The sequence below is a fragment of the Suricata suricatta genome, chromosome 2 (genome assembly GCF_006229205.1).
Source record: "Suricata suricatta isolate VVHF042 chromosome 2, meerkat_22Aug2017_6uvM2_HiC, whole genome shotgun sequence".
Taxonomy (NCBI): Eukaryota; Metazoa; Chordata; class Mammalia; order Carnivora; family Herpestidae; genus Suricata; species Suricata suricatta.
Window position 1 is genome coordinate 134,622,015 of NC_043701.1, and position 27,328 is coordinate 134,649,342.

The 27,328-nt window shown below is 36.0% G+C and overlaps 1 protein-coding gene and 1 long non-coding RNA gene across 4 annotated transcripts in view; one reads left to right on the forward strand and one right to left on the reverse strand.

Moving 5' to 3' along the window:
* Nucleotides 1–24,133, forward strand: LOC115285536. Its single transcript, XR_003905569.1, has 3 exons — nucleotides 1–36; nucleotides 21,109–21,272; nucleotides 23,950–24,133. It is a non-coding gene; the product is annotated as an uncharacterized LOC115285536 (long non-coding RNA).
* P4HA1 (prolyl 4-hydroxylase subunit alpha 1) overlaps nucleotides 18,182–27,328 on the reverse strand; it is a 79,971-nt gene continuing 70,824 nt past the window's right edge. For all 3 annotated transcript variants that reach the window (XM_029931901.1, XM_029931902.1, XM_029931903.1), the window contains 4 exons: nucleotides 25,170–25,235; nucleotides 21,157–21,225; nucleotides 20,604–20,700; nucleotides 18,182–19,295 (listed from right to left, as the gene is read on the reverse strand). In XM_029931901.1, coding sequence (XP_029787761.1) covers nucleotides 19,225–19,295; nucleotides 20,604–20,700; nucleotides 21,157–21,225; nucleotides 25,170–25,235 — 303 coding nt within the window. In that variant the 3' untranslated portion in view covers nucleotides 18,182–19,224. The remainder of the gene's footprint in view (nucleotides 19,296–20,603; nucleotides 20,701–21,156; nucleotides 21,226–25,169; nucleotides 25,236–27,328) is intronic.

Sequence of the window (27,328 nt, forward strand, 5' to 3'; positions counted from 1 at the left end):
CCCAGGTGCCCTGAACAATGCTTATTTCTTAAATGAGTAAGAAAGTTTCATCCTCCTCTATTTTCTAAAATAATTTGTATAGGATTGGTATTCTCCTGTACATGTTTGATAGAATTTATTACTGAAGATGCCTAGGCCTCAACTTTGCTTTATGGTAATATTGTTAACTATTAGTTCAATTTCTTACTTGATGTCTCTTCAGACTATTTCTTCTTGATAGTTTGTCCTTTTCAAGAAATGTGTCCAATTCATATAAGCGGTCTAATTATTGATACAGATATTCATCGTATTCTGTTATCCTTTTAGTGTCTATAGAAACTATAGTGTCCCTTTTTCAGCTCCTAAGGTTGGTAATTTCTTTCTTTTCTGGTTTTGTTTTTATCAGTCTGGCTAGAGGTTTGTCAATTTTATTGATCTCTTCAATAAATTGGCTTTTAGTTTCATTAAATTTCTCTATAATTGGTCTACTTTCGATTTCATTTATTCCTGCTCTTTATTGTTGACTTCTGCTTTTAATTTAATTCGTTCTTCCTTTTCTAGCCTTAATAAAATGTTTTTATTGAAATATAGTTCACATATCCTACAACTCAACAACTTAAAGTGTACAATTTTATATCTTTTAGTATATTCACAGAATTGTGTATTCATCACAGTCAGTTTTAGAACATTTACATTATCCCCAAAAAATTCTGTACACCTTAGCCATCACTTCATAATTGTCCCCTCCTCTAGTCACCCCCACCTACTTTTGCTCCTTATTGAGTTGCCTACTCTGGACATTTCGTATGTAGAATTATACAATATGTTGTCCTTGGTTACTGATTTTTCAATTGGCCTATGTTTTCAGGGTTCATCCACCTTGTAGCGTGTATCGCTTCTTCATTCCCTTTCATTGCTGAGTAATACTCCATTGTATGACTTTACTAGCTTAAGGTAGAAATTTAGTTTATTAATTTTTGACCTTTTTTTTCCTAATATGGACACTAAGTGCTGTAAACTTTCATCTAAGGGCTAATTATTTCCATCATACTAAGGGTTTTCTTTATTCTTTCTCTAATTAAATATATTTATTTTATTTTTTTGTGTTTATAATGTCCTTTAATATCCCAACAAAAAAAGTAATAGGATGAGAAACATGATATCCGACGTATATATCTATCAGGCTCAACTGTAATACTCTTTGAAGATTTTAAATGCAATTTCTTCAAGAAAATACTGTACTTCATCACAAGCAATACATTTTTGTCAGCTGTTCTTGATCAAACTGCTGAGATTAGGGTTTCTCAGCTTTGGCACAGTTGACATTTGGGCCTGATAATTCCCTCATCTCCTCTCCCCCTCTTTTTTTTTCTTTCTTTCTTCTTCTCTCTCTCTTTCTGACATATATATATACATACACATATATATGTATATATATATATCTGACATATATGATTATTAGTTTCATATGCACAATATAATGATTCAATATTTGTATATGTTGTGAAATAATCACCATAATAAATCATTAACATCTGTCATCACACAGTTACAGTTTTTCTTAAGATTTATTCTCTTAGCAGCTTTCAAATTCACAATACAGTATTAACTATAGTTATGATGCTATACATTACGTCCTCAGGATTTATTTATTTTATAACTGGAAATTTGTCCTTTTTGACTACCCTCACCTGTTTCACCCACCCTTACCTCTGGTAACCACCAACTGGTTCTCTCTGAGTTCAGGGGTTTGTTGTTGTTGTTTGGTTTGGTGGAGTCCACTGGTAAGTGAGATCATACTATTTATCTTTGTCTGACTTATTTTGTTTAGTATTTGGTTTTGTCCAGGTACATCCATGTCAAAAATGGCAAAATTTTCTTCTTTTTTTATAGGATGAATAATATTCCACTGTGTACACACACACCACGTTTTCTTTAGCCCTTCATCCACTGATGGACACTTTGGTTGCTTCCATGTCATGCCTATTGTAAATAATGCTGCAGTGCTCATGGGGTTGCTTACATCTTTTCAAGTTAGGGCATTTGTTCCTTTTATATAGATACCCAGAAATGGAACTACTACATCATATGGTAGTTCTCTTCTTAATTTTTTGAGGTACTTCCATACCGTGTTGTATAGTAGGTGCACTATAAATACATTGATCTTAAATCTGTTTTGGTATTTTGCTATATACATTAAAGGTTAATTTTCCTGTAAATGCTGCTGTATCCCACAGCTTTCATTGTCTTTCTTATCAGACTATTTCATAACTTCCCTTCTGGTATCTGAAGCTCATTTTCTAGATTCCTTGGGAAGGGATCATAGGAACAAAGAAGTTCTGCATGTTCATAGATTTGTCTGTGCCCTTTATACTCGAAGGTTAGTCACGCCTGATATAAAATTCTTTTTTCACATTTTCTTTCCTTGACTATCTTAAACATATTAGTCAATGTTCTTCTGGGATAAAGTGTTGCTGTCGACATCTGATCATGATCTAATTTTCTCTTCCTTATAAGTCATGTGGACTTTGGCCAAAATGCTCAAAGGAGTTTTTTTCCCCTCTTTAAAATCTGGTGATTTTACAAAAGTACTGGTGTTGGTCACTTTGGCTCATTATTCACAGATATGCTCTTCTTTGATACATAGTTTTAAGAAAGACAGAGTTCCAGGTCTGTGCTTCCCCCCATCTCATTCTTTCTACCTGTGATCTTGGCATGTAACCCTCAGGCATCCCCTGTACTATCCAGAATCTGTAATAAATTTTGTTCCTCAAAGTCTCTGATGGCTTTTGCTGAGGTGTGCACTTCAGTCATACTAAGAATGACAAGGGCTCATCCAGCACCAACATTGGCTCTGGCCTAGGAAATGTCTTTTGGGGTTTGTCACAAGTAATACGGACCTACGCAAGGGTCTCAGGCATTCCTAGGTGACAGCATCACTATCAATAGGCTAGGACTGACACACTTTCTTCAAAATATTTAAAACTATTCTATTATAAATATATACCACATTTTAAAAATCTATTCCTCCATTGATGGACACTTGGGTTGTATCTTTCTTAGGGCTGGGGGTGGTGTTCCTAAGGTTCCATGGGTTCCATTCTTTAGTGGCAAATTTCAAGCATAAGAGTTAGAAATTAGTGCATGGGAAAGGGAAAGGCAGTGACCCTCAAGTGGCCAGTTATCTAGGCTGCCCAGGAATCTCTAAAAGAGGAACTTCATGGGTAGGGCAGCCTGGTTCGGTATCCTGCTATTTTGCTTGTAGCTGCGTCATACAGTTGACACTCTGTTTGTTGGTGATGGATGTCTCTGAAATGGATGCCTTGGGAATCAAAGGCTTAATGTCAGGCAGTAATACTACAGTCAAAAAGTTAATGTCGGACATGTACAGTACAGGAAGTTTTCTTGAAATATAATGTTTAAGCATTATTCTCTTCACTTTGGTTTTTTTTTGAAATTCCAATTACCTCTGTGTTAGATCTTCTTTGCTTATTTGCAATGTCATTTTCTTTTTAATTCTTTTATTTTTCCATTAAAAATTGTCCTTTTTATTTTTTCTCTATTTTTAAAAATTAGATAATAAATAATAAATAATAGTTGGTTTCTTGTCCTTTTTATTTTTTTTTAACTTTATTTATCCCATCATCTGTCAATGCATTTGAGTTGCTTTCACCTTTTGGTTATTGTGAATAATACTGCCATGAACTTGGGTATACAAATCTCTCTTTGATTCCCTGTTTTTTATTCTTTTGGGTATATACCCAAAAAAGGAATTGTTGGATCATAGGGTAATTCCACTTTAATTTTTTTCAAACTTCTTTTATTTGTAATAAAATTTACAATTTAGCCATTTCAACAGGGCATTAAGTACATTCATAGATGCAACCACCATCTGTCTCCAAAGCTTTTTCATCTTCCTCAGTTGCAACAGTAACTCCCCACTAACCTCTGCAGCCCTAGGCAACCACTATTCTACTTTCAGTAACTATGAATTTGATTATTGTAGATACCTCTTGTATAAGTGGAATCATATATGTCCTTTTGCGTCTGGCTTATTTCACTTAACATGTTTACAAAGTTCATCCATGTTGTAACATGGGTAAGAATATCCTTCCTTTTTAGGCTAACAATTTAATTTTTTGAGAAATGTCCATCTACCACTTGCTAGTGGCTCCTACCTGCAAAGCACAAGGATTCTAATTTATCCACAGCTTCAACAACACTTACTATTTTCTATTTTCTGTCATGATAATCACTTTAAAGGATGTGAGTATCTCGTTGTGATTTTGAGTTGCATTTCCCTAATGACTAGTGATGTTGAGCACCTTTTCATGTGTTTACTATTTGTGCATCTTTGGAGAAATGTCAAGTCCTTGATCCGTTAAAATTTTTTGTTGTTGTTGAATTATGAAGATTTATATCTGTGCTATCAATTCCATTCCAGTGTATGTCTGTATGTATGCCAATACCACACTACTTTGATTTCTGTTGCTTTATAGTAAGTTTTGAAATCAAGAAGTCTGAGACCTCTTTTATTATTCAAGATTGTTTTGGCTATTTAAGTTCCTCTGAATTTCCTTGTTAATTTTACAATAGCCTTTTCTATTTCTGTATAAAAAATCATTGGAATTTTGATGCGAAATACATTTTTCCATTTTCTCACTTTTAACCTGTGCATGCCTTTAGATGTAAAGTGAGCCCCTTTTAGATAGAATATATTAAAGTCATGTTTTTTTATCCATTATGTCGCTTTATGTCTTTTGATAGGGGAGTTTAGTTCATTTACATTTAAAGTAATTACTGACAGAGAAGGAATTCTCTTGCCATTTTTTTTATGTCTTACAGCTTTTTGTCCCTCATTTCCTCTCTTACTACCTTCCATTGTGTTTAGTTGTTTTATCTGTTGATTTTTATAATGATGCATTTTGATTCCTTTTCCTTTTGTATATGCTCTATATATAGTTTCTTTGTAGTTACCTTGGAGATTACACATAATCATCTAAATTTATAACAATCTAATTTGAAATGATACCAACTTCACTCACAAACTTCAACTCCTTTACAGCTCAATTCCCCTTCGTTAGTGAAATCACAAATTACATATTTATATGTTGTGTACCTGTTAATACAGATTTATTCTTTAGGTATTTGTCTTTTAAATATTACAGAAAAAAGGGGAGTTACAAATTAAATCTACAATATTGATTTGTCTACTGTCCATATAATTATCTTTATTATAGATATGGCTTCAAGTCAACATCTGGTGTCCTTTCAACTCGAACTAGTTCTTGTAGGACAGGTCTAGTAGTAATAAACTCCTTTAGTTTTGGTTTATCAAGGAATGTCTTAATTTTTCCCTATTTTCTTGTAGGACAGATTTACTAAATATAGAATTCTTAATTGACATTTTTTTCTTTCATAACTTTGCATATATTATTCCACTGCCTTCTGGCCTCTTAGGTTTCTGCTGATACTCTTATTCAGGTTTACTTGTATATGACAAGTCGGTTTTCTCTTGCTGCTTTCAAGATTCTCACTTTGTTTTTGTTTTTCCAGTGTTTGATTAAATTTCTCAGCATCATTCTCTTTGAGTTTATCCTACTTGGAATTCTTTTAAGTTTCTGGGATTTTTACACAGAAGACATCAAATTTTGAAAATTATTCACAATTATTTTTTCAAAAGGTCTCTCAATAACTTTCTTCCCTAGGAATTCATAATGTGTTTACAGGGCTGCTTGATGTTGTCCTATGGTCCCTTTGGTTTTGTACACTTTTCTTCATTCTTTTCCTTTTTGCTTCTCAGACTTGATCAATTCAAATGAACTATCTTCAACTGGGCTGATTTGTTACTCTACCTATTCAAATATACAGTTTAAACCCTCTAGTGAATGTTTCTATTCAGTTATTATATTCTTCAGCTCAGAATTTTTGCTTTGTCTTTTTATAATTTTGAACCTTTTGTTGATATTCTCATATGTTGAACCCTCTTACACTGTTGAGGGGAGTGCAAACTGGTACAGTCACTCTGGAAAAAAATTGGAGGTTCCTCAAAAAGTTAAAGAGAATCATCCTATGACCTCGCAATTGCACTATTAGGTATTTAACTAAAGTATACAAAAATACTGGTTTTAAGTGGTACATATACCCCAATGTTCATAGCAACATTATCAACAATAGCCAAAGTATGGAAAGAGCCCAAGGGTCTTTTGTTTGATGAATGGATAATGAAGATATGGTAAATAGATACAATGGAATATTACTCAGCCATCAAAAAAGAATGAATTCTAGCCATTTGCAAAGATCTAGATGGAGCAAGAGTGTATTATGCTAAAAAATGTCAAAGAAAGACAAATACTGTATGATTTCACTCATACATGGAAGATAAGAAGCAAAACAGATAAACATCTGAGAAGGCAAAAAAAAAAAAAAAAAAAAAAAAGAGGGAAGCAAATCATAAGATACTTTTAACAAATCCCTGGGGGGATTCCCTTGGGAATGGTCCGGAAGCTGCTGAGGAATTCAGCATGATGATGGAGGGCAGCATTTGCAATGCTGGAAAGAGAAATGGGCTGAGATAGAAAATGTTAAGCTTGTTTTCAACTGCAATTTCATTATGTGAATAAACTACCTTGTTTATATTTGGTTCAAAACCGTTCTTTAAGGAAACTGTATAAAATTGCATTTTAAAGCTCTGGTAAATCAGTCATCAAAACTGTTTTCCTTTATGAAATAAAGGTCAATACTTGAATTACTAATACTGCTATTTCTGAGCCATCTTCCCTATTCAGATCTACGCACCATGGTTAGGCATCTGTAAATCTGGCTGTAGAATGGTGTCACATGATAAAATAAAGTACTTCCCATAAAAAAAAAAAAACAAATCCCTGGGTTCTATTCCTGAAACTAAGGCTACACTGTTATGTTAACTAACTTGAGGATAACAAATAAAATTAAAAAACTGTCATCTTTGTCACCAGTTTAATGGGACTAAGCATTGTTTTTTTTTAATTTTTTTATTGTTTTATTTATTTTTGATAGAGAGACAGAGCATGAGAGGGGTAGGGGCAGAGAGAGAGAAGGAGACACAGAACTGGAAGCAGGCTCCAGGCTCTGAGCTAGCCATCAGCACAGAGCCTGATGCAGGGCCCGAACCCATGAACGTGAGATCTGACCTGAGCCGAAGTTGGAGGCTTAACCGACTGAGCCATCCAGGCGCCCCGGGACTAAGCATTGTTAATACATAACTCTAATTATTAAATTTAATTGAATAATGCTGGTATAATAAACCTATTATTTTCTAATGGTTCTGTTAAAATCTTTTAAACTCATAATAAAGGTCTGACATGATATATTTAAAAATTCTAGTATCTATAGGTTATATTTAGCAGATTATAATAAAACTCCAACAAAGTTAAAAAAAAAAAAAAGGGAAGCAAACCGTGAGAGACTCTTAACTATAGAGAATAAACTGAGGGCTGACCGAAGGAGGTGGGCAGGGATGGGCTAACTGGGTGATGGATATTAAGGAGGGCAGTTGTAGGGGCACCTGGTGGTTCAGTCAGTTTAGCGTCCAACTTCGGCTCAGGTCATCATCTCACTGTTTGTGAGTTCGAGCCCTGCATCAGGCTCTGTGCTGACAGCTCAGAGCCTGGAGCCTGCTTTGGATTCTGTCTCCCTCTCTGCTCCTCCCTCACTCATGCTCTGTCTCTGTCTCTCAAAAATAAATAAACTTTAAAAAAAAATTTTTTTAAAGGAGGGCAGTTGCTATGACCTCAATATTATATGTAAGTGATGAATCACTAAATTCTACTCCTGAAGCCAATATTATACTATATGTTAACTAGAATTTAAATATTTGAAAGAAAATTTAAAATTTGAAAGAAAAAAAGTCAGCTGAACAAAACCATGTACTTATTGATGTAGTTTGTTTACATTTTGATGTAATTTCCTTATCTTGTTGTGGCCCATGCCAACTCTTCTGCAGACCGCATTCTAAGTAGCAGTGTTTCAGAACATTTGAAATTATTACCTTACTTTGTCTTTCTATAAACTCTTTTCCCATGGTTTGAGAAGTAAAAAAGGAATGTGGGGCAAGTAATACTGATTATTTTTAATAAGGGTCACTTTTTCCTCACAATAAAAGTCTGAAAAATATTTCATGTCACAAAGCCTTAGCTTCGTGGTTTTTTAAACATAAAGCAAAAAAATAGAACATATCTAATTCAGCTATTATCTAAGTTATTTTATCTTCTAAGAGTTAACAACTATAGTAAGTTTTATTATAGAGATATCAAAGGATAAGATTACTATTTGTTATTAGAAGTTAACCATAATGTATGTATTTTACATAATATAATTTAATTCCTGATAAATCAAGCCCATATAAAACCTACATTGCAGTAGAGTTTACATTTATGGCTTTAAAATAAATATAACAATAACAATTCTGGCTCTCTGTTGTACTTAAAATTAGTGAAGGCCTTTTCTAGAAAAGATTAACTCAAGATACAATTCATCTTCCTATAATACTCTGAAATGTAAAAGTGCACATCACTCTGCGTTCCATTTGAAATGTTCTTTTCTGAACTCTTTGAAGTGTTTAGCCTAAAACAGATTTGTATTAGAAATAAGCCTACTGGGATATTGGAACAACCAAATAACAAAAATCTAAGGATTTCTTTCTTTCCTTTCCTTCTTTTTTTTTTTTTAATTTTAAAGCTTGTTTTACCTGTCATTATCTTTGTACAACTAATTTGAACAGAAGAGCGCTGTGATGGAAGTTCAACAATACTTCAAAAAGTGGAATATGGATGACTTCCACTCCTTTTGGCTGCTCCTTTTATTAAAATCTGTTTTTACATTTAATAAGACTACCTTATTCCTAATGTTTTTTTAATAGTTCATAGCCTTACTGTATCAAAACATATATTTAATTGAATGCTACATCCACACAGAAAGTAAATTTAAAATCATTGAATAAAAGTTAATAAAGCAGGCAGCCAAGAACATTACGGGTCTGTTACAGTTAACTTTGCATAGCTCATCAGTGTTGTGAGATAATATCCAAGGACATTAGGGGAATAGGAATGTGAAATCTATTTTATTCTGATAAATTTGATAATTTAACAAATGGTACTCTCTAGTGTTGATAAATCATTCTTTTTTCTCAAAATCACCTAATACTGTGCCTTCTTAAACACCATCTTATCCCCTAGTGAAATGAGTGCTGTCAAGAGAAGTAATTGCTTTTTGTGTTGCTGACTATCCAAATGAAGATGTCATTTCTCATTCTGTTTTCTCCAAGCAATTCCTATTTTGTAATTCTGTTTATTATTTCTCTGGTGACTTATAGTTACTTCACGATTGGAGGATTGTGTTGTGTTGTGTTTTGGTGTTACTCTGTAAATTTCTTAATGCCAGCTCTCTGGACCAGGTGGCTACCTGACCTGGAACTTACATATAACCAGACAACACTTGGGTATGTCAAGATATGTAGATTCTTCTCAGCAACAATATCATGTGTGTACGCGTATGTATTGGTTTACATACCATTTATGTGTGTGTTTATTGCCTACAACAAATCTTCTCAATCCTCTCATACTAAAATAACCATTTTATCATATTTTCACCCAAGTAGATAATTGATTGCTTTTTTAGTTTTTAGTTTTTATTTATTTAAATTCCAGTTAACAACAGTGTGATCCTGGTTCCAGGTGCGCAGTCTAGTGACAACACACACACTACCCAGTGCTTATCACAAGCACACTCCTTAATCCCCATCACCTGTTTAACCCCTCCCCCTCCGACAACCACCGATTCTCTATAGTTGAGTCTCTCTTAGTTTTCCTCTTTTTTCCCCAAGATCATTTTTTTCTTAAATTCTACATATTAGTGAAATTATATGGTATTTGTCTTCTGTAACTTATCTTGTTTAGCTTAATGACCTATAGCTCTATGTCATTGCAAATGGCAAGATTTCATTCTTTTCGATGGCTAGTGTTCCATTGTATATATATATATATACACCACATTTTCTTATCCATTCATCAGTAGATGGACATTTGGGCTCTTTCCACAGTTTGGCTATTATTTGGCTATATATAACATCCATCTGTATATTTATCTACCTATCTACCTATCTAACATCTTTATTGATTGATCTATCTATCTATTGATAGATGCTTGGTTTGCTCCCATATCTTGGTTATTGTAAATAATTCTGCAATATATATAGAGGTGCAATTATTTTTTGAACTAGTATTTTCAGAACTAGTGTTTTTGCCAAACACCCAGTAGTGGAATTACTGGATAGTATGGTATTTCTATTTTATTTTTTTTTTTAATTTTTTATGTCTTTATTTTCAGAGACAGAGACAGAAAGCAAGCTAAGGAGGGGCAGAGAGAGAGGGAGACACAGAATCTGAGCAGGCTCCAGGCCCTGAGCTGTCAGCACAGAGCCCGACGCGGGGTTTGAGCCCACGGACTGGGAAATCATGACCTGAGCCGAAGTCGGACGCTTAACCGACTGAACCACCCAGGCGCCCCTGGTATTTCTATTTTTAACTTTTTGGGGAATCTCCATATGGTTTCCCACATGGCTGTACCAGTTTGGGTTCCCACCAATAGTGCATGATGGTTCTTTTTTCTCTACCTCCTCAACAACACTTGTTACTTCTTGTGTTTTTGATTCTAGCCATTCTGACAGGTGTAAGGTGATATACCACTGTGGGTTTTTTTTTTAACGTTTAAAATTTTTTTAAGGCTTATTTTTGAAAGTGGGGGTGGGGCATGAGCAGAGGAGGAGCAGAAAGCCAGAGGAAGACACAGAATCCATAGCAGGCTCCAGACTGAGCTGTCAGCACAGAGCCCAATTTGGGGCTCAAACTCATGAACCATGAGAGGTGACCTGAGCTGAAGTTGGACGCTTAACTGACTAAGCCACCCAGGTGCCCCTGTCATTGTGGTTTTAATTAATATTTCTCTGATGAGGAGTAATGTTGAGCATCTCTTCATGTGTCGGTTGGCCATCTGTATGTCTTCTTTGGAAAAGTGTCTATTCAGGTCCTCTTTCCATTTTCAAATCACATTGTCTTTTTGGTGTTGAGTTGTGTAAGCTCTTCATATATTTTGAGTGTTAACCCCTTATCAGATACATCATTTATAAATATATTCTCCCACTCAGTAGGTTGCTTTTTCATTTTGTTGATTTCCTTCATTGTACAAATCCTTTTATTTTAGTGTAGTTTCAATAGTTTATATGTGCTTTCGTTTCCCTGGCCTGAAGAGGCATAGCTAGAGAAATGTTGCCAAGTCTGATGTTTCTTATTAACTAAGTAATTAAGAAATTACTGCCTATGTTTCTTTTAGGAGTTTTATACTTTGTGTTTAACATCTAAGTCTTTAATCCATTTTGAGTTTGTTTCATACATGTGTGTGTTTTAAGAAAGTGGTCCAGTTTCCTTCTTTTGCATGAAGCTGTCCAGTTTTCCCAGCACCATTGATTGAAGAGACTGTCTTTCCCACATTATATATTCTTGCCATCTTTGCTGTAGATAGATCATATAAATACAGGTATATTTCTGGCCTCTCTATGATGTTCATTGATTTATGTGTCTGTTTTTGTGCCAGTACCAGACTGTTTTGATGACTACAGCTTTGTAGTATATCTTGAAATCTGAAATTGTGATACCTCTAGTTTTTTTTTTTTCTTAGTTTTTACATTTATTTACTTTTGAGAGACAGAGACAGAGCGTGAACAGGGGAGGGTCAGAGAGAGATGGAGACACACAATCTGAAGCAGGCTCCAGACTCTGAGCTAGCTGTCAGCACAGAGCCTGATGTGGGGCTCAAACCCATGAACCATGAGATCATGACCTGAGCTGAAGTCAGATGCTCAACTGACTGAACCACCCAGGTATCCCTGTTTCTTTTTCTTAAGATGGCTTTGACTATTGGAGGTTTTATGTGATTCCACATAAGTTTTAGGATTATTTGTTCAAGTTCCATTTAAAAATGCTATTGGTATTTTGATAGGGATTGTATTGAATGTGTAGATTTCTTTGGGTAATATGCGCAATTTAACTATTAATTCTTCCAACCCATGAACATGGAATATCTTTCCATTTACTTCATCAATTTCTTTCATCAATGTTTTATAGCTTTCACAGTAGAGGTCTCTTACCTCATTGGTTAGTTTTATTTTTAGGTATTTTATTTTTTTGGTGCAATTGTAAATAGAGTTTTCTTAATTTCTCTCTGGAGCTTCACTATTAGTGTATAGAAACAACTCATTTTTATGTATAAATTTGGTATCTGTAAATTTATTGAATTTATTTATTGTAATAGTTTTTGGGTGGAGTATTTAGGGCTTTCTATATATAGTATCATGTCACCTACAAATAGTTTACCTTCTTCCTTACCAATTAGGATGCCTGTTATTGTTTCTGTCTGTTTGCTATGGCTGGGACTCCCAGTACTATGTTGAATAAAACCAGTAAGAATGCACGTCCGTGCTTTGTTCCTAATCTTACAGGAAAAGCTCTGATTTTCACCATTGAATATACTATTACTGTGGGTTTTTCATGTATGATCTTTATTTTGCTGAGGTGTATTTCTGCTAGACCCACTTTGTTGAGAGGTTTGATCATGAATGGATGTTAGATTTTGTCAACGCTTTTTCTGCATCTATTCAGATGACCATGATTTTTATTCTTTGTTACTGTGGTGCGTCACATTGATTGATATGCAAATATTGAACCATACTTATATCCATAGAGTAAATCCCATTTGATCATGGTGAATGATCCTTTTTAATGTATTGTTTACAATTGTGGTTTGCTAATATTTTGTTGAGGATGTTTATATCTATGTTCATCAGGGATATTGGCCTCTAGGGTTTTTTTTTCTTTTTCTTTTTCTTTTTTATAGTGTCTTTGGTTTTGTTATCAGGGTAATGCTGGCCTTGTAGAACGTATTTGGAAGCTTCCCTTCCTCTATTTTTGTGGACTAGTTTGAGAATAGATGTCAACTCTTCCTTAATTATTTGGTAGACTTCAATTGTCAATCCATGTGGTCCTGGACTTTTGGTTGTTGGGAGTTTTTTTAAATTACTAATTCAATTTTGTTACTTGTCATTGGTCAGCTCAGAGTTTCTTCTTCCTATTTCAGTACAGGAAAGTTGTGTTTCTAGAAATTTATCCATTTCTTTTAGGTTGTCCAATTTGTTGGTTTATTTTTTGTAATAGTTTCATAATCTACCCTCCCCTCCCCCAGCCCAGTGGTGTTGGTTGTTATTTCTCTTTCATTTCTGATTTTATTCGGGTCATCTCTTTTTTCTTGATAAGTATGCCTAACGTTTAATCAGTTTTGTTTGTTTCAAAGAGCCAGCTCTTGGTTTCTTTGATCTTTTCTATTTTTTTAGTCTCTATCTCATTTATTTCCACTCTGATCTTTATTATTTCCTTCTTTCTACTAACTTGGGGCTTTGTTCTTCTTTTTTTTAGCCCCTTTAGGTGTAAGGTTAGATTGCATACTTGAGATTTGTTTTGTTTGAGGTATACCTGCATTGCTATACATTTCCCTCTTAGAACTGTTTTCACAGTGTCTCAAAGAATTTGGATCACTGTGTTTTCATTTGTCTCCATATATATATTTTAAATTTCCTCTTTGGTTTCTTGGTTGACCCATTCATTGTTATTTAATGCATGTTATTTAACCTTCATGTGCCTGTGTTCTTTCTAGATTTTTCCTATAGTTGATTTCTAGTTTAATACCATTGTGATCAGAAAAGATGCATGATATGATTTCATTCTTCTTATATTTATTGAGATCTGTGAACCAACATATTTATCCTGGATAATATTCCATGTGCACTTGAAAAGAATGTATATTCTATTGTTTTTGGATGGAATGTTCTATATATATCTGTAAAGTCCATTTAGTCTGTGTCATTTGATGACAATTTCTTTATTGGTTTTCTGCCTTGATGGTCTATCCATTGATATAAAGTTCCCTATTATTGTATTACTGTCGATTTTTTCCCTTTATATCTATTAACATTTGCTGTATCCATTTAGGTGCTCCAATATTGGGTGCATAGATATTTACAATTGTTATGTCCTCTTGTTAGACTGATCTCTTTATCATTGTTAATGGCTTTGTCTTTTGTCACAGTTTTTGTTTTAAAGTCTATTTGGTCTGATAAATGTATTGCTACCCTGGCTTTTTTCTCCCTTCTATTTTCACGGAGAACCTTTTCTTATCCTTTCACTTTCAGTCTGTGTCTTTAGTCCTGAGTCTCTTGCAGGCAGCATATAGATAGATTTTGTTTTTATCCATTCCAGCACCCTATGTTCTGATTAGAGCATTTAGATGATTTACATTTAAAGTGGTTATTAATAAGTATGTACTTACTGCCATTTTGTGAATTACTTTCTGATGGTTTTATAGTTCTTGTTCCTTCTCTTGCTCTCTGTGACTGATGCCTTCAGTGTTACAGCTGGCTTTCTTTCTCTGTATTTTTTGTGTATCTATCACAGATTTTGAGGTTCATATATAACATCCTAACCATATGTGTATATGTATTGAGTTGATAGTTATGTTTGAATAAATTTTTTAAACATACATTTTTAAATATACATTTAGGAATGTATGTATGTATATATTTATGAGAGAGACGGGGAGAGAGAAAGTCCCAAGCAGGCTTCGCTCTGTCAGCACGGAGCCCAATGCAGAGATCTCTGAACTATAAGATCATGACCTGAGCTGAAACCAAGAGTCGGACGCTTGACTGTGCCACCCATGTCCCCTAAAAGAACTTTTTTATTCTGCTCCTATTATGTTTTCTGTGTTGCCGTATTTTACATCTTTTTACTCAGAATTTTCTTCTAATCATGTTTTTTTCATTCACATGTAAACAAGTCCCTTTAACATTTCTCATAAGGCCAGTTTAGCAGTGATAAATTTTTTTTAAAAATTTATTTTTGAGAAAGCGTGAGTGCAAGTCAAAGAGGGGCAGAGAGAGGGAAGGAATCTTAGGCAGGCTCTGTTTTCAATCCCATAAACCGTGAAATCATGACCTGATCCAAAAGGCTTCACCAACCGAGTCACTCACGTGCCCCAATAGTGATAAACCTTTAACTTTTCATCTGGGACTTTTCTCCAGTTCTGAATGATAGTCTTACAGGTAGTCTTGGTTGTAGGTTTTTTTTCCCTTCAGCACTTTGAACATATCATGGCACTCCCTTCTAGCCAACAAAGCTTCTGCTGAACTCTCTCTGCTTCCTGAACCTAGAATGTATTTCCTTCCCCAGGTTAAGGGAAATTTTCTGCACCTTACTCTTTTTTCTCCTTATGAGATCCCTATAATGTGAATATTTGTTTGCTTGATGTTGTCCAAGAGATCCCTTAACCTATCCTCATTTTAAAAAATGTTTTTCTCTTGGGGTGCCTGGATGACTCAGTTAAGTGTCCAAATCTTGATTTTGGCTCAGGTCATGATCTCATGATTTGCGAGTTCAACCCCTGCACTGGGCTCTGTGCTGACAGCATGAAGCCTGCTTGGGATTCTCTCTCTCCCTCTCTATTCCTCCCCCACTTTGCTCTCTTTCAAAATAAATAAACAAACTTAAAAAAAAAACCTTTTTTCTTTTGCTCTTCAGCTTGGCTGCTTTCTATTACCCTTTCTTTAAGATCACCGATCCATTCTTCTGCATCTGCTAATCTACTGTTGATTCTTTTTAGTGTATTTTTTTGTTATTGTATTTTTTTTAATTTTTTAATGTTTTATTTATTTTTGATACAGAGACAGAGCATGAGAAGGGGAGGGTCAGAGAGAGAGGGAGACACAGAACCTGAAGCAGGCTCCAGGCTCTGAGCTAGCTGTCAGCACAGAGCCCGACACGGGGCTCGAACCCATGAACGTGAGATCTGACCTGAGCCAAAGCCGGACGCTTAACCGACTGAGCCACCCAGGTGCCCCCAGTTATTGTATTCTTCAACTGATTGGTTCTTTTTAGATTTTCTTTGTTCAAGTTCACACTGAGTTCTTCGGTTCTCTTCAGTGCAGTGAGCATCTTTATGATCATTAAACTGCTTATGTTCATTTCATTTAATTCTCTTTAAGTTTTGTCTTATTCTTTTATTTTAAACATATTTCTCCGTCTCCCCATTTTGCTCAACTTTGTATTTATTTCTATGAATTAGGTGGAATAGCTACTTCTCTTAAAGGAATGGGGTGACTTTGGTTTGCTGGCTGAGGTAGTGGCTGGCATTCACTTGGGGTGCTAGGTCAGTCGGTATGGGATGGCCACAGCTGAAATAGGCATAGTCTGGGATGGTCCCTGGGCAGAGAGTACCTTGATGGGGCACAATCTGGGGAATCTGTTGTGGTCTGTGCAGGGGGCACCCTGGTGGGGTAACTGGAGCCAACGTTGGGTGTGGGCTGGGGGGTCCTGGGGGCCCTCCACACAGGGTGTGCCCTAGCAGGTGAGCTGAAATGGGTATGAGCTGGCATGGTCCTAGAGCTCTTGGTGCAGAGGACACCCTGGCAGGACAGCTGAAACTGAGCTGGGTGCAAGTTGGGGTGTCCTGGGGTGCTCAGTGTGGCAGTTGGAGCCGAGGCAGGGTGTGGGCCTGGTGGTCCCAGGGCACTCCACATAGGGGGGCCTTGAAGTACCGGAACCAAAGTGGGCACCGGCCAGGGGTTCCTGGAGTGCTGTATCATGGGTGCTCTAGCAAGTCATCTGGAGCCAAAGTGGTCCAGGTTTGGAGTGTTCTGGGGTTCCCTGGGCCTGTGTCACCTTGCTGAGATGGCTGGAGCTACTGAGCACTCACTAGGGGTGTCTTGGTGTGTGCCCCATCTTGGCTCCAGCTGGGGCTGCCTGGGTGGGAAGTCTGGGCTGGTGTGGGCTAGAGGCCTAGGTCTCACTAAGGTGGTAGGCCTAGCATGTCCAGATCCTGCTCCCATCCATGCTGTCAAAGTAGACGGGGAACATAAACCATGGCGCTTGCCAGTCCCTCCAACCCAGAGAGCGTTCTAGCAGCCCTCCTAGCCTTTGGCAGGGCTCCTTTATATTCTAGTTGCTCTTTTAAATAATTATTTTGAGAAACAGCATGTGTGCAAGCAGGGGGAAGGGCAGAGAGAATCCCAAGCAGGCTCTGTGCTGTCAGTGCAGAGTCCAACAAGGGGCTCAATCTCATGACTGTAAAATCGTGACCTGACCCAAAATCAAGAGTCAGCTGCTTAACTGAGCCACTTTTAAACCTTGGTGTTTCTTTGTTTTTGGTTTTTTCCCTGTGTCCCAAGGCATCCAGGGTTGGTATGTAGCCCTTATTTATTTTAATGTTCACCATAAGACAAAATTGCAATGACCGCTGGACTCAAAGCTTTTTACTGGATTTTTTTCCCTCCTTTTCATTTGGATAGAAAAATGGTTGGTAATGTTGGAAACTGAGGAGGGTTCTGTAAGATCTAATACTGAAAAGAGTTTACTGGTCCCCATAGAGAGTCTAAGTTGAATATAATGAATATAATTTGTAAGAGTATGTCATTGCTTCTGAAATATATATTACTTGATTCTATTTGCTAAAACACATAGGGTCATAAAGGTTAGTTTCCATTCATTGAACCATTTTATTTCTATCCTGCATTTACATTGTTTCTAGCAGGATTTAAAAAAAATCATTTGTAAAAAAATCTAAGTAGATTAAAGTGCTAAAGTTAATTTCCAATATTTCTTACTAAAATAGCTAAAATAGGTGAAACGAAGGGCATTTGGGAGAAAGGAATTTCACAGTTGATTTAATTGGTAAAAGTATTAATACCTCCTTACCCAAATAACCAGGCTCTTTCTTAAATATTTAAATAGGGCATAGAAATGTAAAAAGTTAGTCTTAAGGGTCAATTAATATATTTCATTGGGTTCATGGCTTTATATTATACCATATTTTAAATGAGAAAGTCTTAAGTACCAAAGTACCATTATTACAGTAACCTTACAACCACAGTGAAATTGTTGAGGTTCTTTTGAAGGAAACCTATTTTGATTGATTACTGTCACAATGTGAACAGTGTGAACTTTCAAAGTGAATGAAAATCAAAGGGATAGATCTTCTATGTATTAAAAAATAAATAAAATCCCTAGATGTCACGAGAGCATGCATTCACATTCAAATAAGAAAAATACCACACAGAAAACAGAAACATTTTTAAAAAAAGATTTAAGATCATAAATAGGTCATTGTTGTCACAACACATTTCAGAATTGGAAAAAAACAAACATTTTTGGCTTTTTTAGAAAAAAGATTTTTTTTTGTTATCAATTCCTTCATCATTAAAAGGACTTGCACATTTTAAAATTTCCAGTCTCCTAAGGCACGATATTTATTTTATCAGAACACCAATATCATCACCCCAGCATAGCAGGAATAAGAGGCAAGGTATCAGCACTAAGAAAAACAGCAAATTCTATGGACAAAATCATTAGTCACTTAAGAAAAGGGAGAAATAAACAGACTAATGATGATCATTTTAGTTAAGAAGGCCCAGTGTTGTTACATAGGGATTTGCAATAAAAAACCTTTTTAACCAAATTATTTTAACTCAAGCAGGTTTAATTCACCACAGAGGAGCTTTGAGCAAAGAATGGGATTGGTAAAATACAGTATACTTTCTTTAAAAAAGATTTGGAAAGGAAAAAATCAACTTAGAATAGCATATGGAGGGGTAAACATCAAATGGAACCCAGATTAGAGGTCTAGTTAATTCCGAGTCTTTAGGCAGATCCAGAAAATAAGACTGGGTAAATGTAATACCTACGTACAAACTATATAAGGCTTCTGGTCCTTAATCATAGGGCCCGTTCTAGCCTACCTCCTACCAACTTAGATGAGGTGGAATACTATAACCAGATGCTTCAACTGTTTGGGTTTTTTTCATACAAGAGGTTCTTAAGGAATTTTTACATTTGTATTATATCCTAATCTTTAACTCTACCTTGCTTTATCCTCTGTGATACCAACTGAACTTTAAAGGTTTATATGTACAATATGGTGATTTAGTGTTACCTTTAAAAGGAAAAAAACCCACAAAGTTAGTGATTGTCCACAGATGAAACATGGGATGAGGGTCATGACTGAACTCAATCATGGAGTGTTAGTTAATTGTAAACTCTTGAAAGTTAAGACTGGGAAATGTGCATATCAGACACATTAGAGTATAGCAGGAGAGGAAGGGAAGCCTAGTTGTCATTCCAATTCTGATAAGGTGCATGGTCTTCGAAATTCTTGTCCCCGTTCATGGAGCCATTTATTAGATACTGTGAGAGAAAAAAAATACATCAATATTCTCTGCTATCTAAACAGTTTGATTCACTTGTAAAAGTTAGGTCTATAGCATAGCTTCTCCACAAGCTAAAAGTTCAAGACCAAAATAAGATGAAGGCAGATGGGTACCTAGGTACACTTAAAAAAAAAAATTCACTAAATGTTGGAAACACATGTAAAACTCTATATCATTTCCTAAAGTTTCTGATATTTAATGTAAAGCTTGAAATGAAATGCAATTGGAATGAAGATGTAAGTACAGACAGTATTTTGCAAGCAGGTAAAAAACAATGTTCTATCGCTAATACAGAGACATTTTAAAGATGAACACAAAGCCTCCACTCTACAGGAACAATTCTACAATCAATCACTAGTATTATGTGCTCATTCAGTTTCCTTGATGCCAAGATATTGTTTTTTAATGTAACTCAAACAGAATTTTCTAATCCTCCTTTATCATAGAATCCGATCAATGGTATCAACATGTACAAAGTAAATTAGGACCCATAAATTACTTTTATCTCCCATCTATCATTCATCAAAGCCTGTCACTTTTCCTTATATATCTCTTGAGTTTCTTTACTCTCCAGTCCTTTGGCTGCTGCCATAATCCAGGTTTTCATCATCACCACTTAGACAACGGAAAAGAGCCTTCTAAACTAATCTTTTCTCCACTAGCCTCGTTGTAGTCCAGTGATTCTCAAACATTATAATCATCAAAGGAGATTTTTTAAATCCTATCAGGAGTCACTCCTTAGTCCTGCTGCAATGTCTGATACAGTAGCCACTAGACACATGTGACTACTCCCTGACATGTGGCTAGTGACAGGCACATACTAAAAAGGACTTATGGGGTTAAATATTATATATAAAAATAACTTCACCTGCTTCTATTTCTTTTTAATGTGGCCAGTCATAAACTAGCCTGACCCTGAGCCTGAGTGCCTCTCTAGCCTCACACTAGTCCTGGCCCTGGCCCCTAACATGCCTGGAAACAGACTGCTCTATGTTCAAGACTACATTTTAAAATTAAGCTTTAAAGAAGCCTCCCAACTGTAAGAGTCATCCTCTTCTGTATACATCTCTGTATTAGTGTGTATTACATTTTGATTTATCCATTAGTATGTCTAAGACAACTGTATACTCCTTGAGGGGAAGATATTGTCTTACTCAACTTTCAAGAAGTGGGACTACTGTTGAAATCTGTCATCAGAATTCTGATCTATTGAAAGTAAATTTATATTAAAATCAGAAACTGGTTTGGCTGAATCCCTTTCAAGAAGAATATAGGAAATATTTACCCCACTTGTTTCCAACTAGCACTGGACACGCCGCATGCCGTGTACTATAATCTCCCTCTCCACTGGCAAACAGATTATACCAGAAAACAGCAGTTCCCTGTGGGGAATAATACAAAATTATCTCCAAATAAAATACAGGTTATCACTCTTTATAGTACTTAAAATTTCCTGTTCTTGTGGAAGTACTCCTCAATCATTTACAAAATTTTGGTGTGCCATGAAAATGTTAATACCACACAGCTGCCTGACAAAGGGGATTTGCCAAAACAAAACGGACAAATCTTACAATAGGAAGATGGAGGGATAAACATCATATAGAACCCATTTTAGAAATGTAAACCTTTGAGTATTAATCCTTGGTTAATTACTCCTAGGTAATCATGGTAAACTCTGCCATAAATGTATTCAAAATTTTACCTAGTATACTTAAGGATTATATTATCTCTATCTTTAAAAATGTTATTCATTAACTAGACCATGAAACAAAGCTGCATCTCTTCCTCAGGGAAAAAACAGATCCAAAAAATTAAAATAACAAATGAACCACGCTTACCTTTTTGGGCCAAACACTAGCTCCTACTTCAGGAAAGACGGTGGCTCCTCCTGCTGACACATCACTCATCTAGAAGAATTCCCGACAGCACTATGAGAAGCACTGGCATAATAAAGGTAAATATGCCCTCGAGGAAGACACGATACTGTCGAGAATATGAGAACATCTGGACTTCTATTTACATAAATGGGTTTGTGCATGCTACTCAGGGTTTTGTTTTTGTTTTTTTAATTTAATTGATGGAGGGAGGGGTAGAGAGACGGGGGCGGAGAATCCCAAGCAGGCTCCAGCCATCAGCGCTCACTCCGATGTGGGGCTTGAACCCGTGCAACAGTGACATCACGACCTGAGCCAAAGCCAAGAGTTGAATGCTCAACTGACTGAGCCACCCAGGTGCCCCATGCTGCTCAGTCTTTAAACAAAAAACGACGCTGTTTGAGGCGCCTGGGTGGCTCAGTCAGTTGAGGGTCTGACTCTGTCTCAGGTCACGATCTCACAGTCTGTGGGTTTAAGCCCGGTGCTGATGGCTCAGAGCCTGATGCCTGCTTCGGGTTCTGTGTCTCTCTCAAAAATAAACATTAAAAAAATCGTTACCAAAAAAACGGTTTAGGTTTATATACTTCTGTAAAAAAAAAAAAAAAAGCAAAGAAATGATAAAGTCAGGAAGGGAGATAGATAGATAGGAATATCTTTTATAGCCAGAGATAAAAAGAGATGATTTAAAATCAATAAATCAAGTAATACAGGAGTATAATTATGTATTTATTGTGCTAGAATATTCCATGGGGGCAGGAATTTTCATCTGTCTTGTTCAGTGCTCAACCTTAATATCTATAGTATTTATAGTAGGTGCTCCTACTGGGTATTTACTCAAAGAAAGTGAAACCACTAATTCAAGCGGATATAGATACCCTTATGTTTATTGCAGCATTATTTACAATAGCCAAATTATGGAAACAGCACAGATGATAAAGAAGATGGTCTATATATATAATGGAATATTATGCAGCCATAAAAAATGAAGGCTTGCCATTTGTAACAACATGAATGGATCTAGAGAGTATTATGCTAAACAAAATAAGTCAGCCAGAGAAAGACACATACTGGATGACTTCACTCATATGTGTAATTTAAGAAACAAAACAAAGTAACAAAAGAGACAAACCAAGAAACAGACTTTTTAACTACAGAGAACAAACTGATGGCTTACCCATCCATCCCCCTTCCCCTCTGGTAAACAGGTGATGGGGGGATTTGGGAGTGTCCTTGTGATGAGCACCAGGTATTGTATGTGAGTGTTGAGTAACTAAATTTATGGCTGACTAACATCACACTCTATGTTAACTATACTGGAATTAAACTTAAAAATTTTTAAATGTAAACTAGAATAAAAAAATCTTCCAAATTAACTAAGGGATCACAGGGACAAAATGAGACAAAGGAAACACAGATCAGACAGTGAAGATTTTTTCAAAAGCAACATAAGTAGAATGCATAAACGAAAATTGTATTACAAAGCAAAATCTATGCTATATCCAAGAGTCACATCTCAAACAAGACTTAGAAGCAATGAGACAAAACGATTTGCCAAGCAAATGCTATACCAAAGAAAATAGAGTTTGATCTTAATATCAGACACAGTTTATCAAAATAAAAGCACTATGAGATAAAGGATATATTTTACTATGATGAATACTTCAGCTGGAACAAGGAACTTACTTCGAAGAAATGAAAAAGTTGTGCTAAATGGCCCATCTAGGAATAGTACTTAAAGGGGGGGGGGGGGAGAATTACTGATCTAATCAAAATCCTATACAGTTTAAAAAGAATATAATAATCTATACAATTAAAGGAGAATTAATAATCTAATACATCTAATGGTCAAGTAAACTAATATTTATGCATGCTGGACCAAGTAAATAGCATCAATATTCACAAAAAGCAAACAAAACGTTTAATGTCTCAAACGTCAGAAGAGATGGCCAACTTCTTTAATAATACAAATTAAAACCACACTAACTATTAATATAATAGGTTAAAGATGTACGGATCAAAAAGTTTGACAAACATATCACACTTAAAGGTGGGATATAAATTGGTACAATCATGTCGAGTTCATTTCTAGAAAGTATACAAGATTTTATAGCATGGATTTTGAATATCACCTTCTCTCCTGGTTTTCCCTATGTAATAATTCTTGCTCATATTTAACTTTCATTATATGTCTTAAATCCTTTTTCTATGGTATCTTAAATCTTTTTAGAAACAGATAAGGTTGTAAGAGGGAAGGACGGTGATGATGAGTTAGGAAGGTAAAAAGGTGGATTGCAAAGAGGGAAGGAGAGAAAGAGGAATGGAGGAAATAGAGTAAAAGACAAAGAGGGAAGGTAGCAGGAAGCAATGAATAAAGAAAATGAGACTGAGCAGAGATACACGGATTTTGGTAGGGAGTGAGATAAAACAGCAAAGAGAGATGCCATTTTCATATCATTCAAATGGGTCAGGGGGTGGAAAAAACAATGAAATAAGCAAAATTTAAGTCTAGATATAAGATACATCTTTTTAAGTTAAAAGGCACAACTTTGTAGGAGATTATATTTTCTAAACATAATATTTCCCAATATTTCCTGTCCTACATGTTCTGTTTACATGACACTGACGTTCTTATTGAATGGTAGGGTCTATGTCTCCTCCCCTTGGCCCTTGACTAATAAAAGGCAGGAGAAGTGACATTATTTGCCTTCTGAGGGCAGGTAACGGAAACGGCATGCATTTCAGCCTTGCTTTTTGCAGATATGCCTGCTCCCGTAACCTAGTCACCGTGCCGGGAGGAAGCCCGCACCGTATGCAGGTACTTCGGCCAACGCCAGCCTCAACCTCAGCCTTCGAGATGAGCCCAGTGCCAGTCATCAACTGGCTACAGATGCAGCGCGCAAGAACCCAGAGTGAAGCCCACTCAACCTTACAGCCGTGAGAGATAAAGATAGTTATTTTAATCCATTCAGTTTTGGGGTGATTTGTTATGCAACAATAGATAACTGGGGCAGATGTTATGACCAAAGTTTGGTTTTTTCTACATGTTTAAGTATAAAAGCAATTTTAAAGTTTACTTATTTGGGGAAAGAGAGAGTGTGCATGCACGTGTGCACAAGCAGAGGGAGGGACACAGATTCCCAAACAGGCTCGAACTCACAAACTGAGTTCATGACCTGAGCCGAAATCAAGAGTCAGACATTTAACTGACTGAGCCACCCAGGTGCCCTGGTATATAAACACTTTTAAAAGAAAAGATCATACTGCTTTGAAACTTTACTAAACAATGTGAAAATGGTTACCCTTAATGGGGCTTGCAGGGTGCTATAATGTGCCGGCTCTTGATCTGGCTGCTGCTTACACCAGATGTATTCACTTTGTGAAGATTTATCGAGTTACAGTACTTAGGATTTGTATACTTTTCTGATATGTATCAATAAAAAATTCACAAGTTTATTAAAATGTATGTGAATATGTACAGAGATGCCTATATACACATAGTAATAGTTCATACTCCACAAAATATCTACAATCATTTGTCTCCAACTAGACTCTTAGTATTAATTTGAGATTTTTAAGCATATTTATTTATTTTGAGAGAGAGAAAAGAACACAAGTGGAAGAGGCACAGAGAGAGTGTGAGAGAGAATCCCAAGCAGGCTCCGTACTGTCAGCGCAGAGCCTGCTGTGGGGCTCAGACTCACGAAGTGTGAGATGATGACCTGAGCCAAAATCAAGAGCCAGACACTCAACAGATTATGCCACCCAGGGGCCCTGAGACTGTTAGTAATTTTAGCTTTTTTATTCAGGTTTTAACATTACTATCTGAAGAAGTTACAAATGCAAAAACCCTCCATTTACTCAGTTGTAAAAACTTTAAATTAGGACATTCAATAAGAGCTAAGGAAAACAAACACCCGAACATCAAAATAAATGTCATGTGATAAAATCACAACCTAAAAATTTTAGCTATAACTTACATAAAACAGCCATGTAGCAATTCTATTTCCTGTCCCCAGCTCTTTGAAAGCATCTGGTTCATCTTTCTGTGAATAAAACACAACAAATTATCCAGTGGCACTAAACACTAGTAATATGCTCAAAGGTATGCCAAAAAAACCCCAAAAATGTTCGTTTATAATGTCTAGTGCGTGATATACAGCAGGCACTCAAATACTTGTTAGTTGCTGATTCAGCTTGTACAGTGAATACTTTTTATAAGACCATGGGGGGGGAACCCAGATTTATTAGCCTAAATAATAAAAATCAGTATCTACTATCTACAGATGATTAAATATATATATAAATACTATAATGCCTATAGTTTTAGCTTCCAAAGGGGAAAACAAAAAGCCTCTCAGCTACATTCATGAACTCTGTTTTTTGCAGGTAAAAAATTTACCTTGAGATTTAAATTGAACTCATGATCCATTCAAATGTTTACTGCTACTATGCTTGCCTATCTTTAGGATAGTCAGCACTTTAATCTGGCTGAATAATTCACATCTGGTTATTTAAATCAAAATTAGAATACAATATAGTCTCTTGGCAGTCATCCCAGAGATATGAAAATGTATTTTTCACACATAAATTTATATACATCTTTATTGGTAATAGCCTCAAACTGTAAACTACCTTACTGTCCTTCAAAGGATGAATCATTAACCAACTTTGGAGTGTCCATACTGTGAACTCCTACTAAGAAATAAAAAAAGAACACACCACTGACACATTAAGAACTCCGCGAACCTCAAAGGAATTATGCTTCTAGTGAAAAGAGACATATGCTGCATATAACTTCTACATAACATTTCTTTTTTTTTTTTAATGTTTTATTTATTTTTGACACAGAGAGAGACAGAGCATGAGAGGGGGAGGGGCAGAGAGAGAAGGAGACAGAACCGGAAGCAGGCTCCAGGCTCTGAGCTAGCTGTCAGCACAGAGCCGACGTGAGGCTCGAACCCACGAACGTGAGATCTGACCTGAGCCAAAGTCAGAGGCTTAACCAACTGAGCCACCCCGGCGCCCCTCTACATAACATTTCTGAAATGACAATCACAGAGAAGACAGATTGGCAGTTCCCAGCGGTTAAGGGATGGGAAGTAGAAGGGTATGTGCAGCTACAGAGCAGGACTGTAAGGGGATCTTGCAGTCATGGTGCAGTTATGCATCCTGATTGTGGTGATACTTTCACAAAGCTACACATGTAATAAAATGGCACAGACACACACACACACACACACACACACGTGCAAATAGAACTGGTGAAATATGAAATAGCTCTGTGGTTTGTGCCCATGCCTACTTCCTCTTCTTGGTTTTGATAGTGCACTGCAGTAATCTAAGATGTTAACAATGGCTGAGGTTCACAGGACCTCCCTGTACATCTCTTTGCCACTTTCTAGGAATCTGTAATTATTTTTAAATAAAAAAAAAAAATTTAGTTGCATTAATGCCAGAGCTTGAACTATATTCTTTTACATCATTCAAGACTCTCAGACATTTTTCAATAATTGAAAATAGAATGGAAAGACTAAAAATATATTCTTTGCTGGCCTACACAGAAGAATACAATTCTGGGATTTAAGCTAGTCAACGACCATGAAACAATATAGGCTGGGTTTTCCTTCAAAAAAAAAATCCTTATTTTAGTAGCAGTAGATCAAGAAGTTTATTAAAATGCCCAAGACAGTTCTTAGAATTCATGTAATTATGATAAAGCTTAATTAAGACTTGGCAATGTATAACTTATAGCTTAATGTGAAAAAGAAAGTTAATATTTATTAATCTTAAGCAAGAGTAGTACGTGGTAAAGGACAGTTTTTTAGCAAACTGCTTTCATATTTTTTATTCTCCATTGCCTCTCTACAACTGTTTTTTCTATTTTTTTATCTTCTGGTCTCTTAGGGTATTCTTATGTCTGTGAGAGCAGGCCTCTGCTTTCAGTCTCGGGAAGAGGCTCTTATACACATTCCATGCCCACCTGCATGATGAGAGGCAACTCTCCGTAAGGGTCCTGACTCAAAGCCGATAATATTCAAGGCTATTCTCTCCTTTTCTGAGGGTATAATCCTTTTGGAGATTCAGGTTTTATGCATCGGTCTCAAGTTCAGTAGCCTGCACAGGTCCTCTCGCAGAG